The sequence below is a fragment of the Habropoda laboriosa genome, unplaced genomic scaffold (assembly GCF_001263275.1).
Source record: "Habropoda laboriosa isolate 0110345459 unplaced genomic scaffold, ASM126327v1 scaffold295, whole genome shotgun sequence".
In the NCBI taxonomy this organism is placed as follows: domain Eukaryota; kingdom Metazoa; phylum Arthropoda; class Insecta; order Hymenoptera; family Apidae; genus Habropoda; species Habropoda laboriosa.
In genome coordinates this window covers 790,506-805,763 of record NW_017100429.1, presented here as the reverse complement: position 1 = coordinate 805,763, position 15,258 = coordinate 790,506, and the positions used below count along the sequence as shown (strand labels likewise).

Sequence of the window (15,258 nt, the reverse complement as noted above, 5' to 3'; positions counted from 1 at the left end):
AATGAAATATATTATCAATTTTCTAGTTTTAATATAAATTTTTAGGAACTTGGAGAACTGCACCTTAACCTCTAACAAGACAAGTGAAGATTCGTCAAAAATTATGCTCGAAATTTCTATATTCGTTTTAGAAAATTTGGAATAAATATTATTTGCCAAGTTTTGATGGAACAATAATGCAGTCATGTCAGACCAGTCTCTTTTAATGGCGGCACTATCAGAATTGAAATCTCCGAGCGAGTAAACATCGCACAGGTGCCTAGCCATCGATTATGGGCAATATAAATACTTGCTACGTGATGTAGGTACGATTCTGTGAAACGGCCTACTGATACGTGCCACTAGTTACGTAATATGAGGCTACGTGATTTAGGCAGGATACTGATAACGACTGTGAAACCGGAGGGCTCGAATTATGCGACTCAATAAGTTTGTGATTCCTGCACGAATTTTTAATCTAACTCAAAGTACACAATAAACCTTTTTTTTTTTTATTGTATCGTATATGATGTTTCTTTTTTCTTCTTTCTTTTTTTTTAATTCACCTTCAATTACTGCTCTCAATTTTTAACAACATCTAACCACAACACTGTCAATCTTTAATCGCTAATCTACGCAATTTTTACACATGCTACATTTTTATTTTCCACGAATTATATATCAATGCGCGATTAATGTCAAAAAATATGTTTGTATTCGATTATTTCATATGAATGTGCTTAAGATAATAATAATGTAAATAAAAATACTTAACAGTAAAGCAGTATAAATGAAAAAATAAACATTTTAATAACGATTAATCTAGTCTAAAAAGAAAGATAATAATTAAGGGTTATATATCGTTTAGTCCATGATTACATGGTATAGTACCAATGCACTGAATTCTATTAAGTAATACACGAGATGTAACATAAGATTATTAAAATAACCAAGAGTGGTCGATCTAAGATTAAAATGATCATAACCTAAAGGTGTAATTATTTGAAAAATGTATCTGGATTCCCTAGACTGGAATCAAGAAGGAAGAAAAGTGACTCCAGTAGGAATGGCCGGATATTTTTCAATGGTGATAACGGTTTGTTGATCGGAGGCCATGGATGTTGTCACTGTAACAGTGTATTGTTAGAGCAGTACAATGAGCGTGTTTAACAATACCGCTGGCCGATTGTTTCCTCGCCTCTTAACATTACTGTTGTCATTAGCCGACGTGGTCGCGATTAATTTGCTACTAAAACAACGTGCGCCTTGCCTGTCCAATTATTATCACGTGCAGGATACTCTATCGCGAGCAGAACGATCGTAACGATAAATAAATGAACAAGTGACACACTTAACAAAGTGTGGGATAATACTATTGACATTTCAGATTTAAGATTAATCGTCAAGGTTTGGTTAAAGAGGAAGAAATTTTTTTCCCTTTCATCAGTAGATAGTTTTAAGTGTCCAAGGTAACGATCTGAAAGAATTTTTGAATGTAATGTAGGTTTAAAGAATGCAGGTACACCCTCTTCGTGCTAACTTCGTGTTTGTCCAACTTACGTCGCGAATATCTTAAAAATTGATAATTCTTCTTCTTTAAAATTTTCTTTAAAACGTCGCTATTTTGTTAATCTTAAAAGTTTTTCAATTTCCCTGGTCCATTCTATTAAGGACACCTTGTACATTATAACGAGTGTCAATTTCTTATTCTAACCGAAAATTACTTTAAAAAAATGTGTAAGCTTTTATGAAAGAAATGTAGGGTTATTATTTTTATACCAATGAATGCTTGTCGCTCGTTCATAATACGTCATGCTTATGCAGAAACGATAAATTAGTAGCTAACCTATGAGTGGAAACTCAATCCTCAACCCTTTAAAAAATTACGATTGACCGAACGAGCGTTAAGAAAGAAGGGAAAGAACGGAGTCCTTGTTTTGATTAGGGAATGTCAAAGCAAACTGACGCCGCGCGACACAGGGCTCCCCCTATGGTTTTATTGCCTTTTTATGGTAGTTTGTCGCGACCGGCCACGGTCACGTTCCACGGCGAGCCATTGTGTCACGCTCGTGCTCTTAACCTGGCCAAAGAGGCATAGAATTTATTGGAAATTCGTCGTACAATTCACTTTCTCTTTTAGTTTTGCAAAAATCCATAACAACTTCTTGTCAAAGTTACTAATGGAGTACAGGGAAGTTCAACAATGATATTGTAAAATAATCCAGAATAAAATCAGAAGAATTGCACAATAATATGGATTTTAAAAGACAAAAAATGTAATAACAGAAAATTACGTAAAAATGAAATGGTGCAAATGTGAATATTTATTAAAACATTTCCTTATCACTGAATAAATACGAAACCCTGTATAAATACGAAAAAATATAATAATAGGAAAAAAGATAATCTTAAAGATTTAATCATTTTATTACGACGAATCCCGAAATATTTTTATTTGTTTCCTATCTAAGCAACTGTTGATTATACAGTTTATTCATGAATCTTTTTTCCGAGCATATAGCACCATCTAACGATAACAATAGGCATTAAATGATGACCGGTTCTCGACCGAGTCTTTCGTAACCTAAAGAAGCAGAAGACTAAGTTTAGTAGAAGCATTGGTATTCCTGTTCATGAGGGAATCAATTGGCGAAAAAGTTGGAATTCTGAAATGGACGACGACAGCGATCAGGAGCATTTGATCCAGGACGATTACTACACGTTCCTGAACATCCCAAGAAATGTGAGGGACCGAACAATTTTCAATATCGAACATGGCTTTCTTGCCCGGTTTAGGCTAGGGATCGATCCTTGGCCCTCCACGTGACATGTTTCTCCACGATGTCTGATGTAATCTAGCCCTTAGCGACAAAATAACATTAAATTCTCTATTAAGAAATATTTTCATATACGATATCATATACTAGCGTTCTAATAACTAATCGACCGAATACTGTGACTCTGTTTTTATAGTCTATAGCGCACAGGGAAATATGCACTTTAAAATAACACACATATCAAGGTTCTTGTTATTGAGATTAAGAATTTTCTAGAGTTTACAATAAGTTTAATTGCAGGCGACACAAGAGGAGATTAACTATGCGTATCGCAGACAGAGCATACTCTATCATCCTGACAAACATGTGGACCCTGTGCTCAAGAAAGAAGCAGAGGTTTTGTTCAACCGTACCAAGGCAGCGTATAAAGGTTCATATAAAATATTACAAATACCATCTTACACACTGCATAAAAATAATACATTGCTTGTTATATTCATAGTCTTGAGTAATCCACATCAAAGAGCTATTTATGATTCTGTGGGGGTCAGGGGCCTACAAACTGAAGGCTGGGAGATTGTAGAGCGCACTAAGACTCCTCAAGAGATCAGAGAAGAATATGAGTACCTTGCAAGGGAAGCAGAAGAAAGAAAATTACTAAGGCTCACGAATCCAACTACCAGTGTCACAATGAATATCAATGCAACAGATCTTTTTAATCAGTATGATGAAGACTATGAAGATAGGTAATGCACCATCTTTCTCACGGCAGATATATGTGCTACAAAGTATATTGTATTTTAAAATATAGCCGGGACATACTTTCATGCATAGAAGTCAGTGGAATGTCATTTACGCAGTCCATTGAGGCGCCTCTTACTTTGCAAGACATTGTAACGATGTACGGTCATTTGAGTACAAGGAATGGTATAGGTTCAGGTTCCGTACACGTCGCGGTGAAGAGATTGCTTTCCTCAAAGGGTTGGGTGGAAATGGACGTCGGTGCTGGCAACGGACCGACGATATCTTTGAAAGGATTTCGTTTATTGCCATATAAACTGATGTTGAACGCGGCAACTATACTGGAGTTCACTCCAAACGAAAGCAAGGCTAGTCTTATAGGCAGTACGTTAATTTACTTTACACTGACAACAAATATTATGTATCTGTTACCGCTATAATAAAGACTATTAATTGCAGCTCTCACAATGCAACTGGACACCCATACAATGGGCCAACTTTCATACAATGCAGGCTCAGAAAGCTCTATGAGTACTGCCATCGTCAGAAGTACACCGAGAACTCACATGTCATGTTCCATACACCTTGGTATCTTACGATCTTTCGTTAGTTTTAATTACACCTATAAAATGCAGGAGAAAGAGATGAAATTACGTGGAAGCGTGAAGTTAGTACCAACCACCAAATTGATTTATTATTCATAATTGTATGTATTGTAGTTAGAGCTGTTCTTAGATTGTGGTAGGATTAACGTTTCATTATTTATAGAGCTGGCACGGTAGGAGTGATTGTGGAATATGGAGCCGAAAAGAAAATTTCACGGCATAGTAGATTGTCCGCGACAGTGTCTGCAGGAGTACCAACAGGAGTGACATTAAAGATCAAACTGAGTCGTTCCTTCCAGACTTACGCGTTCCCCATTCATTTAAGTGACGAAGTTCTTCCAGCCACTGTGTTCTACGCCACTGTAGTTCCTTTGATGACGTGGATGATCGTGAAGAAGGTCGTGATAGATCCCATGGTGAAGAAACGGGAGGAACATAAGAAGGAGAAAGAGAGAGAGGTGAACAAGACGAGGATGTTGGAGAAGCAAAAGGAAGCAGAGAGTGCCACCAAATTAATGAAAGCTACCGTGAGTAGGATAAGAGCTCAAGAAGAGTCAAAGAAGGGTTTGATCATCACGAAAGCTCTGTACGGGAGATTTGTCTATCCCCAAGAGGATTTATATAATTCAGAGCAACAATCTATACGCAGGGATGAAGTTATAGATGTGACCATTCCCTTACAATGTCTAGTAAAGGATTCAAAGTTGATCCTCTATGATGCTTCTAAGGTATAACTTATACACCCATGGTGATTTTTTTTTTTCCAAAAATGATAAATTAATTGTGTATCTTAATATGACAGAGTGAACTGCCGGGATTTTATGATCCATGCGTAGGAGAGGAGAAACAGTTGTTAATACAATACCTATTTCGTAACCAAACCCACGAATGCATAGTGAAGGACAATGCACCAATCAGAATACCATTACCATGTAAGAATTATTTATTTAAGAGAATTTTAATTTATAGATTTTTTATGTACAACAGAAGCACGGTTCTCTGTTTCAGCTCATAGAGTGAATACGACATGACGTATGTGCCACCATGAGAAAGCGAAGTAAAGTCACTGTGATTCACGGTGATAGTCCTGTACTGCTTCACATTGAATTCTTTCAATCATTTTTAGATTAAACTTCCACCAGATACCTTGTTGAAGTGTTCGTCGATCATTTATACTACTTTGTACGATAACTTTTATTTACCCAGAGTAATTATTCGCATGCTCTTGCCCCAATTACGGGGAATAGTAGAAAAACTAGATTCAACCGATTTATTTCTCAAATACTGCCCGTAAGAAAGTTGGAAGATTAGATAAAAATTTAGCTGAGTCAATTTCAGCAATAGTCGTTTCTTCGCTTCTTTTGGCACTATCCCGTAAAGGTGTCCATGAATGGTCTTGCTCTAATCTATAAGAACCTCTATAAATTTGGGTAGGTGCACAAGTACCCCACTCCTGAAACAATTAGTCACATAATGCATCTTCTATGATCTTAGAATAAAGTAGTGTAACTTACTTCTGGACTAAGCATAGAGAAGTAAAGTTGGCCAGTCTCTCGTTGATACAGATGATACACTTGTTCAGGATGTTTCACAAAGTTGCAAGGGATATGATTCAATTTCATACTCATATTCGCGTCTATGAGAATGTCTTCAGCTTGTTTTTTTAGAAACTGTATCTGTTCCGCTATTACTTGTAACTTGCTGCAGGTTTTGACCTTAATGAAACTGTCCGCCTTTTGTATCTCTGTAGCCAACGCGATCAGGTCCTTTTGAGACGTTTTAGCCACTGCTTCCGGATCATTCAGTGGAATACCTTGTGGCTCAATGTTACGCTCCACAAGAGCGACCGCTTAAACATTTAACAATGTACATGAAACATTGGTAATACGATATTTTAATAAAATACTATTTATACCTTTAGTAGGTAAATCCTCCGAGTTATCCATGGTAGTGTGTCCTATTATAAAATCTTGCGAGCATTGTAAAATTTTGAGTAAGGGTAATTTGAACTGAAACACGTGACTGGCTACCGAAATACTTGTAAGAAAATCATCTAAAAAAATATATAATAAAAAATCCAACACACTATGAATAATCGTGCAAAAGATCCCGTACAGAGTAAGTCGCGCCCAATGATTAGATTTTTTTCTTTTTTATTAAAATAACTCCGATTAAATCGGCAAATGATGTAACGTGTGTTCAACACTGATGTATTTGTCACATGTATACTCACTAGTGCTTCCGTATGTGAGGTTAAATCAGCTGTTGTGCTCTTTGAGGTTATTTTATTAAGTCCTTATTTACACGGGCTTTATCGACATGTATACATTCTCAAACTTCAACGGAGTATACATGGTATCCTCCGTAAGACAGTCCTTAAATGTAGAAATTCTGTTAATTACACGATCTTTACCTTTCTCGTTGACAATCTATTCGTTAAAATAGAATGACGGATACATTTTAAAAAATACAATAAGAATAGAACTGTCGTCGACAGTGACGGCATATATGTCGCGAAAAATGTCGTTTGCGCAACTCGAGATCTCCAAGGCGGTCGAAAAGGGCCGTGTAAACAGGGATTAAGAGAGTTGCGTGCAAAATTTCGAAGGAGCAGCGCTTTAAATGATTTACAAAGAAGATGATAGAAAAGTTATTTATTGCGACAGACGCAGTGAAACAAAGTAAATGCGATATTCTGACCGGTTTAAGTGACAGAAGTGGTTTCTTACTAGAGATGACTCCTTTCCAGGTGTAGAGTCAACAAATTATCGATCATATAAGATTATTTATGAAAGCTGATAAGTAATTTTGCAATGGATTGTGCAACCGTGATCGATGAAGCTGTGAAACGATTTTTCGCGGAGGGAAACAACGAGGTGCACTCGTGGCTCCTGACGGTTCAGGCCTCTCCACAGGCCTGGACGTTTGTCTGGGAGCTCCTTGATCCTTCAAAGGTACACAGAATATACTTTTCTGTCATGTATCAACGGTATTCCCTTGGAGATAACGGATCTGCTTTCTATTCCAGTCAAGGGAAACCCAGTTTTATGCAGCAACCACACTGCATGCCAAAATCTCCAAACAATGGGACGAAGTGCCTAAGAGCGAATACCCTGCTCTGCAAGAGCGTCTGATAAATTTTATGAAGCAACCAAACATGCCTAAAAATGTTCTCTCTAAATTATGTCAAGCGGTAATGTCCTACACCTTGCATAGATTTGGTTATGTTTAATTCAATGCTGGAAAGTTTGTTATTCTATGATTTCAGTTAGCCGGATTTGTAGCAAATACTAGTGCTGTTGCAGAGAATGAGGATAAGAATAAAAATGTTGTGGATGAATTGATGAGGATGTTATCTTATGATTCACTTCCTATGTTGGAATTGTTGCTACTTACACTTTGTGAGTTACCAATAGAGGTAAAGTTTATATAAATTATGAACAATATATTACTGTCTGCAGTTTTTTAGATTAATATTCATGATGATTTAATTAGTTTGAAAGAAGACATGCAGTGAAACGAGTCAAATTGCATGAATGTTTAGTGAATGGTTGGTGCAAGACATCCTGGCTTTTGCAACAGGTTTTCTCCATGTGTAGCCCAAATTCTCAAGACACAGATAATGATTTACACTTATTAGCTATGGAGTGTGCATTATCTTGGCTTAAAGTTGGTCAACTTCCTTTAGAAGCAACAGAACAGATATATCTTCATCTGCTGGCAGCTGCTGCATATTATGCACCAAGCAGGTACATATATATGTAACAAGAACATAGTTTTTTCAGTTTATCAATATTATCAGTTATTTAATTTTATATTGAAACCAAGGGAAGTACACAGCGAGGAAAATGTCAGAGGTTGGGAAGTTGTTCAAGAATGCTTGAACATAATAGTGACCCATTGTGAGCTCAGAAAGAGACCACAAACATTGTGGGAGTGGGCACGGAGTTTGGTAACCATGGCAAGACAGTACAATGGAAAATATTTTTGTGAAATACTGACTGCTATTGGAGAGGCTCACAGTAGAATGTTTCTATATGCTTTAGTAGATGAAGGGAACGAAACACAGAAATGGACTGTCGAAGGCTTAATCGAGTTACTTTTGCAATGTGTCGAGCAAAAAGGGCGATATCCTACGGATGAAACACGCAGTTGTATCCCATTTGGATTCTGGTATGACTTACAGGACGATCTTACCACTTTGGATCAGCCTTATGAAAATCGTGCTTTGTTGGCCTTGAAGCCCGTTTACGCGAGACTGGCTCAAGCATTGTTGAGGAAATCGACGCTTCCCGCGTCCCCCACCGAGGCAGGGAACACAGACGAACGAGAACTCTTCAGATGTTATAGACAGGATGTGGCAGATACCTTAGACTATTGTTATAAAGTATTAGAACAAGATTTGCTAGTGCTTCTCGGACAGAAATTGAGTCACACGTTGGACAGTTCAGAAAAATGGACGGAGATTGAATCAACGTTGCACGCTTTTGGAGCTCTAGCTGACAGCGTCGGTATAGAGGAGTCTCACTACATTCCTGCCCTCATGGATTTGGTCCTTAGTCATATCCCTTACGATCTCTATCCTGAAGAGGTACAACAAATTCTCTTGTAGTGAAATGGTGTATAAATAGATTATAAAAGAAAGAGTAGTGCACGAAAGAGTACTATTCTACTGTAAGCGCTCGAGACTTTATTTAATGATTTCAGGTATTGGCATGTGCTTGTTCAACAATGGGAGCATACGCAGAATGGATAGGACAGCATCCGGATCCCTGGCTGGAGAGAGTGCTGCGGATCGTGACTTTAGGCTTGACCAGAGGCGCAATAACAGCACCCTTTGCAACCATGGCTCTGAAGGACTTGGCTAGAGAGTGTGAGCAGCAACTCTCTCCGTTCGCCCCATCTATTCTCAACACCATTGAACGGACTCTTCCAAATGTCACTCCAGGATGTGCAGAAGGACTTCGATTGATGTATGCAGCTGGCAAACTATTGAATACTTTGCCTTCTGTGAAGGAACAACTAGCTCATCTGGACGCTACATTAGGCCTGTGCATAATAAAGATTCGGCAGCTGTTGGAGCAGCCTTGGTTTAAAGCACGTGGTGCAGTGATGAATCAACTGAAAATGGCCACCATGTTCTTCTCTACATTAGAAGGTTCCATTGGAAAGGCTGTGCTAGATGGTCTGTTACCAATATTTAGTCAAATCGTGGCCCATCCGGAGTGGGGTCAGGATAATTTCACGTTGGAAGAGATGTACACCTGTGCCCAGAAGTCTCTGACGTCGTTGCTACACCCTGAAGAGGACGCCAGACCCCTACTTTCCATTCTGGCAAACTCCTATAAGAATTGGCCTCACCCAGCAGCCCTAGGTCTCCTCAGACAGCTTGTACTACTATTTGGACGAGATCCAAACAACGTGATAGGTCCAGTTTTTGCAAACATAAGCTCAGTTACCTTAAGTGGCGTCAGAGCCTGCAGATCGGTGAATGGAAACCTATCAGACTGGGCGGAATTAATGGAAGCATACCTTGGACTGTTAGCTCAGATTTGCAAAAAGAACACCAGAATGCTGTTGCAGGTCCCTGATCAAATTCCTGAAATGCTACAGTGTGGTAAATTTCAGTTTTTGTTTATTGCGTCTTCTTAATCACAGAATGCGTACAATTTTATTTATTTAAATAGGAATAGACTGTTTGCCGCTTCCGGAAACGGCGACGGTCAGGGCAGCCGGAAACTTCCTCACCCACGCCATCATGCAGAGCCTACACCTGCAGACATTCATACAGCCCATTGGTCAGCAATTGGTCTCCATGATTTTACAGTGCGTGGGTACGTAGTTAACATTTAATTTACAGGGTGGTAGTGAAAGTAAAAGGAAGATTTTTATCTAATAAACTATAATAGGAGGGGAAGTACCACGGTCTCACTTGGAACCTCACGCGGAAGTTTTGTTAGCGTTGAACAAAACGTGCGTAGAATGGATTGTCCAGTGGCTTCATACCGCTTTCGACGAAAACTACGCCTTATTTAAAATTTCTCAACAACAAAAGCAGGAGTTTGTGAAAAGAGTTGTAAGAGAACGAACGAACAAACGGGTGTGCGAATTATTGCAGGATTTCAGTTTAGAGAATTTGGCCTCGGCAAATAATTGGAATGTAATGACGCCCAAGCAATAAATGAAAAGAGAAAAACGGTATCAAGTAACTTAATCATATTGGAAATTAATGGAAATAAACGCTACTCTGCTCTGTGTAAAATATGTACTGCTGCGAATAGAATCGACCAGGGTAACGTTTATCTATTGTGTAACAAGCAAAATTTTAAAATAAAGACTATAATGTGTACATTAAAAGAGACACGTAATAATTAGAGAGAGAGAGAGAGAGAGAGAGAAGAAAATTATAAACAGACATATATGTTACATAATCCATGGATCCTCTTTTATTTTTCTTTTATTCATTCATTCTTTAATCAGTACGTTTAAAAAAATTTTTTCGTACAAACACATTTTGTTTGGTGATTTCTTTTCTTTCCATGATTGGTCGCTCAGCAAATACATCTTATTTTTTATATAAATGAAAACAATGATGGTACAATTTTAAATAAGAATTCAACAAAATATAGAGCAGTCAAAAAAGAAACAAAGAATCAATCAATCATGCTTAAAATATCATTTTTCGTTCCTTCAGTTTTTTTAAGTTTCTTTTTAATCTAAATTAAATGATCACATTTCACAGCTATTCGTACTCAACATATATACTAACTATGTTGATTCTCCTGTTTAAATCTATAATATAGTACTCGATAGTGTCCTCCGCACAACATCGAAACATAAAAATCAATTCTTTCATTGTAACCTCATCATTAATTATATTAAATCAATCTTACAATTAACCTCTCTCTGTGTATGTGTTTGTGTGTATTCTTTGACGATATGCTTACAAAAGGGGGAGAAAAAAAAATGGAAACTCTAAAATAAAAGTACTTACAATTGAGTATTATAGTATGTATATACAAGACACTTCAATATTTCTTTGAAGTTTTTCCATCCGTACAACTTGGCAGTTCAACATACTCGTCTCGTTTTAAATATTTTTATTACAAAATATAGAAGAGAAATGTGTATGAGAGAGATAAAGATTTTCGATTCTTCGTCAAATGCATTTGTTTTGTTTGTTTAAGTCGAACCTTTATTATGATTGTTCTCCTCGGTTTGTGACGGTATGCAAAATTTTGCAGCCACCCGTGACTTCTTAGGCTTTACTACGTTTTGTGTGGTTTGTACTTGTTGGTGTGAACTACTTTGAACTGATTTCTGTTTCTCAGCGATCATATTAGTGGCTTCTACTTTCGTCGTCTAAAAGAACATTTAATTTTTTAAATGTCTAGAAAAAGAAAAAGGATTATCTTAACAAACCTTAATTGGCAATTCCTTCTTCTGTTGCGTAGCCACCGGCTGAGGATTGTTTTTGGCACATTGATTCGCATTGTCCTTGTTGCTAGCCCTTTTAGCTGTGATATCTCTGCTCTTCTTTTGTGCTTGTAACGGTACGAAAGTGGGATAATTCTTTGCCTCAGTCTTCGTTTCGTTGTGAACTGTTCTGTGCTGCACGTTATATTTGTATTGTTCATTATGCTTGACCAGGTGTTGCTGGTAATTGCCATTGTTTGGATGACCTTTCTGAACCCATTCAGAGAACCATTGTAGGTGCTTAGGTTCTGGAGGGAAATGTTGGGGCATCGGTGGTCTTATGTTCTGCGACCAATTGCTATTCTGTGGACTAGAGTACCAATGTTGAGGAGGTGGTAGTAGTGTCTTCATATGTGGCATTACGTTGGCTAATTTTAATTCCTGACAGGAAAAATAATAATAAATTAAAATCAAGAAAATCTGGGATTGAAGAATTGTTTAAATAAGAAAAATCATTACAATGTAAACTTTCTTTGCAGCACTTCCTGCTGCTTGTTCATGGTTCACACAATAGTCTCCTGCGAATATCCTTTTGTCCGGCAGGAGGATGTGCGCTTGGATCAGATTGGATTTTTCGTTTGTGAAGTAACTGTACCTAGGCATTCCCGCTCCACTCAGCTGACAGTAACTCAGCAATTGAGAACAATACCAAGTCGGTGTTTTGTCATCCTTCACCTTCTCATTCTGTCGGGCATACTGAAATACATCAACTTATTTTAATAAAAAATACCTGAATAACAAAACTCCAAGTGTATGCTTACATCGAACAATTGTTGCACCAAAGGTGGCGTGTTATTCGAGGGGGGTTTGGGTGTTCTCGGATGCTGCACTGTGGGCTGTTGAGCATTCCCATCAGGGATCTTTAACATTGCCTTCAAAAATGCACTAGGATCCTGTGGCTGAAGTATAACAATTAATACTGAATGATGAAGATGTCATGCAATTATACTCACTGAACTTTCAGGGAATTCCTTGTTGCTCTGTTTCACCTTAGTGCCCATTGGAACTTGTGGAGGAAGTCTGTTGATCTCCTAAAGAACCCAAACCGTATATATAGTTGGTGAAAGCGATATAGTGAGGTTGTAAATTAAACCATTAAGCAGTAACACCGATTGATGTAGCCGCACCCAGGGCCATGCGTTATCTGTAAATTCTTATTTGAAATTTCTGTTTGTAATCTTTCATTTAAGATACACGGTATTAAGCCTCCGTCGCTTCTTGTCCCAGAGTAATTCCCGTAATGGTAATAATTAACCTGCAGCTGTTAACGATTAAGACGTTAACAAATTTTTTAAATATACTGCAATGAAAGAAGCAATTTCGAGTTGACATCGAACGGCCCTGAGTGAGGCTCGAGCTCCTCATCTCCCTTGAATTGCTGTTTTGGCGCTCAGATTACGTGTACTTTGACGCCTGATTGATTTTACGAGCTCACCACACCGATTCCACTGACTATCACTTTTTACCAGCCACTAAACAGATGTATAATATATCAAACTGACCTGCTTCTTGTGCAATTCGTTCCATATCGCCTGGAACTCAGATGTGGGCTCTATCTTCTTCTGTGTGTTTTGTTGCATATTTGGATTTGGCTGTGGATTTTTCACAGCTTTATAAGGTTTCTGAACGTTTATAGTATTCTGCGAATTGTACTGCTTCCATTTAGGTGCAGAGACCATTTGATTTTTCTGATTCGTCGCATCAGTGCTCTTCTGTATTATTCTTGGTGGCTTCGGCGACGCTGATGACTCCACTGATATATGATTCTCGTTTCTGTAGGACGCAAAAGCACTAGTATTTGCTCGTAAATGGCCTTCCTGACTGGGTGCGTTCTTCCAAGCGTCTGTGGTCTCCAAACTAAAATCCACAGTGCCCACTTTTTTACGCTCTAGCCTCTCTCCATAACTAATATTGATAAAATCAACAGACGACAAACGGTAAGTCCTGAATTCTGAAGATCCACTTGTGCTGAATTCACCTTGAAACATCATCAATTAGATTTCATTAAAAATTTCATACAACATTATTAAATATTTCTCAGAACATTCGTACCTATAAATGAATGATCAAACAAAATGTCGTACATAGTATCTGATACGTTCTCGGCCTTCTGCACTCCAATGACCGTACCCTTGTAGCCTAAGGGAACTGTGAAATTATCATTGGTGCAGCAAATTCTATCTAATAAAAAGGTTTGAGTTTTTGGATCAGGTGAAAGATTACGTAAACGAAGAATAGGCATGTAGAGCAAGTATGGTTGCACCTGCATCTCTACTACTTTGCCAATACTGTTTGCAGTCTTCAAATATGCATCAATTTCTTCTTCTAGCGTTTTCATCACCGCACTGTCGAGGGTTTCAGTGCCACAGGCACGACTCTCTATGCCCTGAAGTTGCTCCTTCAGCCATGCTGCAATCTCATTTAGTTTTCCAGTGCTACGATATCAAAATGAACAATTGGAATCTTTCAAATCCATTGAAAATCATTTTTATAATAAATTATTGCTTACCCTTTCTTAAATAAATCCTCTTCTTGTAAGATACTGATGTTAGAATTCAGCCCCAGTTTTTCGAATACTTCAGGGTACTTTAACATGTAGCTGCGAATTAAGTCCATGGTCTTGAAACTATAGTACCAAAAGCCATCTTCAGCCTTTCGAGTGTAACCAGGAATCTGTAATGATCCATAGACATGAAGAGGTGAATAAAATAGAATTAAATTCATGATATAATTACCTCTTCATTTCTCTTGTTGAATTTTAAATTCAACCCAATATTGCACATAGGATAATCCTGCTGTGAATCATCTGAGGTCTGCTTTACGAAAATCGAGCCAGTAATTCTGTTCATAAGGTATCTACTTATTCCTAACCTTCGTGAAACTATGTTCCCATGCATATACTGATCTTGGTGCTCCATTTGGGCTTTTTTCAAGGCCTCCAGCGATGGCTCCACCATCGTTATCATCGACACTTTTATTCTGCCTGATTTTTCACACACAGCAGACTCTCGTACCTATTGAAAAACTCTTTTAATAAAAATCCTGATCTAACCAAACCTACATGTATACATACTCGGCCCATTGCACCGTAATACGGGTGTCCCAGCATGAAACAGACAGATCCAGGGACGAAAATGTCGCTGGCAGACTTATAAAGTGGTAAACTGACAGAATAAACAGTAATACCTTCTACTGTGGTTTGATAAGGGTAACAGGTCTGTGTGTCTGACCATAGTTTTTCTATATGAAACTTTCCATGACTGCCAAAAACGTACTTACTGCCCACTAACAGTCTTACGTGAACCAGGAACTTCGTTTCCCCGATTTCCACCCCGTAGCGCTCTTTATATCTATACAATAATAATTACTGTAGAACATGTAAAAGGATAAAATTGTTAAAAATTAACTCACGTTTCAGTGATGGAGGTTTTTAACGAATTCCACTCGTCCTCGTTATAAGTTTCATAAAATTGTTCCAGTTCAGAATTCATGAAATTCAATTTAACGTTGCAGTTAGAAACACCAACCACTTGAGCTTCTTTTAAGTGAGGCCAATTCACGAACACTATATTGCCCAATAACTTGGACCCTATGGTAAGTAGATCAGTAGTTATGGGCGGTGATTTTATATGTAAAATCATGGTTCTCAAAACTGATGGTCTTTGAAATACTTTAACCTG

The 15,258-nt window shown here is 37.9% G+C and overlaps 4 protein-coding genes across 5 annotated transcripts in view; 2 read left to right on the top strand and 2 right to left on the bottom strand.

Annotated features, from left to right (window-relative positions):
* The first annotated feature begins 2,574 nt into the window (after nt 1-2,574).
* Nucleotides 2,575-5,163, top strand: LOC108575670 (dnaJ homolog subfamily C member 11). The gene is made up of 8 exons (XM_017938527.1): nt 2,575-2,722; nt 3,057-3,186; nt 3,259-3,498; nt 3,579-3,881; nt 3,957-4,164; nt 4,266-4,830; nt 4,905-5,034; nt 5,111-5,163. Exons 1-8 carry the CDS (start codon nt 2,651-2,653, stop codon nt 5,131-5,133), a joined length of 1,671 nt encoding a protein of 556 aa, XP_017794016.1. The 5' UTR covers nt 2,575-2,650; the 3' UTR covers nt 5,134-5,163.
* Nucleotides 5,164-5,354: 191 nt separating this feature from the next.
* LOC108575671 (uncharacterized protein C1orf50 homolog) lies at nt 5,355-6,632 on the bottom strand. 2 transcript variants are annotated; one of them, XM_017938528.1, is made up of 5 exons: nt 6,560-6,632; nt 6,336-6,477; nt 6,018-6,155; nt 5,617-5,951; nt 5,355-5,555 (listed from the first exon to the last, which is right to left on the bottom strand). In XM_017938528.1, exons 3-5 carry the CDS (start codon nt 6,046-6,048, stop codon nt 5,373-5,375), a joined length of 549 nt encoding a protein of 182 aa, XP_017794017.1. In that variant the 5' UTR covers nt 6,049-6,155; nt 6,336-6,477; nt 6,560-6,632; the 3' UTR covers nt 5,355-5,372. The 2 variants fall into 2 exon arrangements, with proteins under 2 accessions (XP_017794017.1, XP_017794018.1); XM_017938529.1 differs by having other exon boundaries at nt 6,018-6,071; nt 6,336-6,622.
* A 271-nt stretch (nt 6,633-6,903) lies between these two features.
* LOC108575687 (importin-13) lies at nt 6,904-10,416 on the top strand. Its single transcript, XM_017938556.1, has 8 exons — nt 6,904-7,056; nt 7,131-7,295; nt 7,371-7,520; nt 7,598-7,851; nt 7,931-8,693; nt 8,810-9,719; nt 9,790-9,936; nt 10,012-10,416. Exons 1-8 carry the CDS (start codon nt 6,916-6,918, stop codon nt 10,281-10,283), a joined length of 2,802 nt encoding a protein of 933 aa, XP_017794045.1. The 5' UTR covers nt 6,904-6,915; the 3' UTR covers nt 10,284-10,416.
* A 464-nt stretch (nt 10,417-10,880) lies between these two features.
* LOC108575643 (5'-3' exoribonuclease 1) overlaps nt 10,881-15,258 on the bottom strand; it is a 7,024-nt gene continuing 2,646 nt past the window's right edge. The window contains exons 8-18 of the mRNA XM_017938484.1: nt 14,990-15,255; nt 14,652-14,928; nt 14,314-14,592; nt 14,088-14,251; nt 13,631-14,013; nt 13,081-13,556; nt 12,532-12,609; nt 12,340-12,477; nt 12,038-12,274; nt 11,525-11,959; nt 10,881-11,464 (exon numbers count right to left, since the gene is read on the bottom strand). Of these exons, the coding sequence (XP_017793973.1) occupies nt 11,285-11,464; nt 11,525-11,959; nt 12,038-12,274; nt 12,340-12,477; nt 12,532-12,609; nt 13,081-13,556; nt 13,631-14,013; nt 14,088-14,251; nt 14,314-14,592; nt 14,652-14,928; nt 14,990-15,255 (2,913 nt within the window). The 3' untranslated portion in view covers nt 10,881-11,284. The remainder of the gene's footprint in view (nt 11,465-11,524; nt 11,960-12,037; nt 12,275-12,339; nt 12,478-12,531; nt 12,610-13,080; nt 13,557-13,630; nt 14,014-14,087; nt 14,252-14,313; nt 14,593-14,651; nt 14,929-14,989; nt 15,256-15,258) is intronic.

Coding starts and splice junctions, on each gene's coding strand:
- LOC108575670 (XM_017938527.1), top strand. CDS start 2,651: ATGGACGACGACAGCGATCAGGAGCATTTGATCCAGGACGATTACTAC. Junction 3,499..3,578: donor GTATGATGAAGACTATGAAG/ATAGGTAATGCA, acceptor GCCGGGACATAC/TTTCATGCATAGAAGTCAGT. Junction 4,165..4,265: donor AAATTACGTGGAAGCGTGAA/GTTAGTACCAAC, acceptor CATTATTTATAG/AGCTGGCACGGTAGGAGTGA.
- LOC108575671 (XM_017938528.1), bottom strand. CDS start 6,048: ATGGATAACTCGGAGGATTTACCTACTAAAG. Junction 5,952..6,017: donor GGAGGATTTACCTACTAAAG/GTATAAATAGTA, acceptor TAAATGTTTAAG/CGGTCGCTCTTGTGGAGCGT. Junction 5,556..5,616: donor TCTCTATGCTTAGTCCAGAA/GTAAGTTACACT, acceptor TAATTGTTTCAG/GAGTGGGGTACTTGTGCACC.
- LOC108575687 (XM_017938556.1), top strand. CDS start 6,916: ATGGATTGTGCAACCGTGATCGATGAAGCTGTGAAACGATTTTTCGCG. Junction 7,057..7,130: donor AGCTCCTTGATCCTTCAAAG/GTACACAGAATA, acceptor TTTCTATTCCAG/TCAAGGGAAACCCAGTTTTA. Junction 8,694..8,809: donor ACGATCTCTATCCTGAAGAG/GTACAACAAATT, acceptor TAATGATTTCAG/GTATTGGCATGTGCTTGTTC.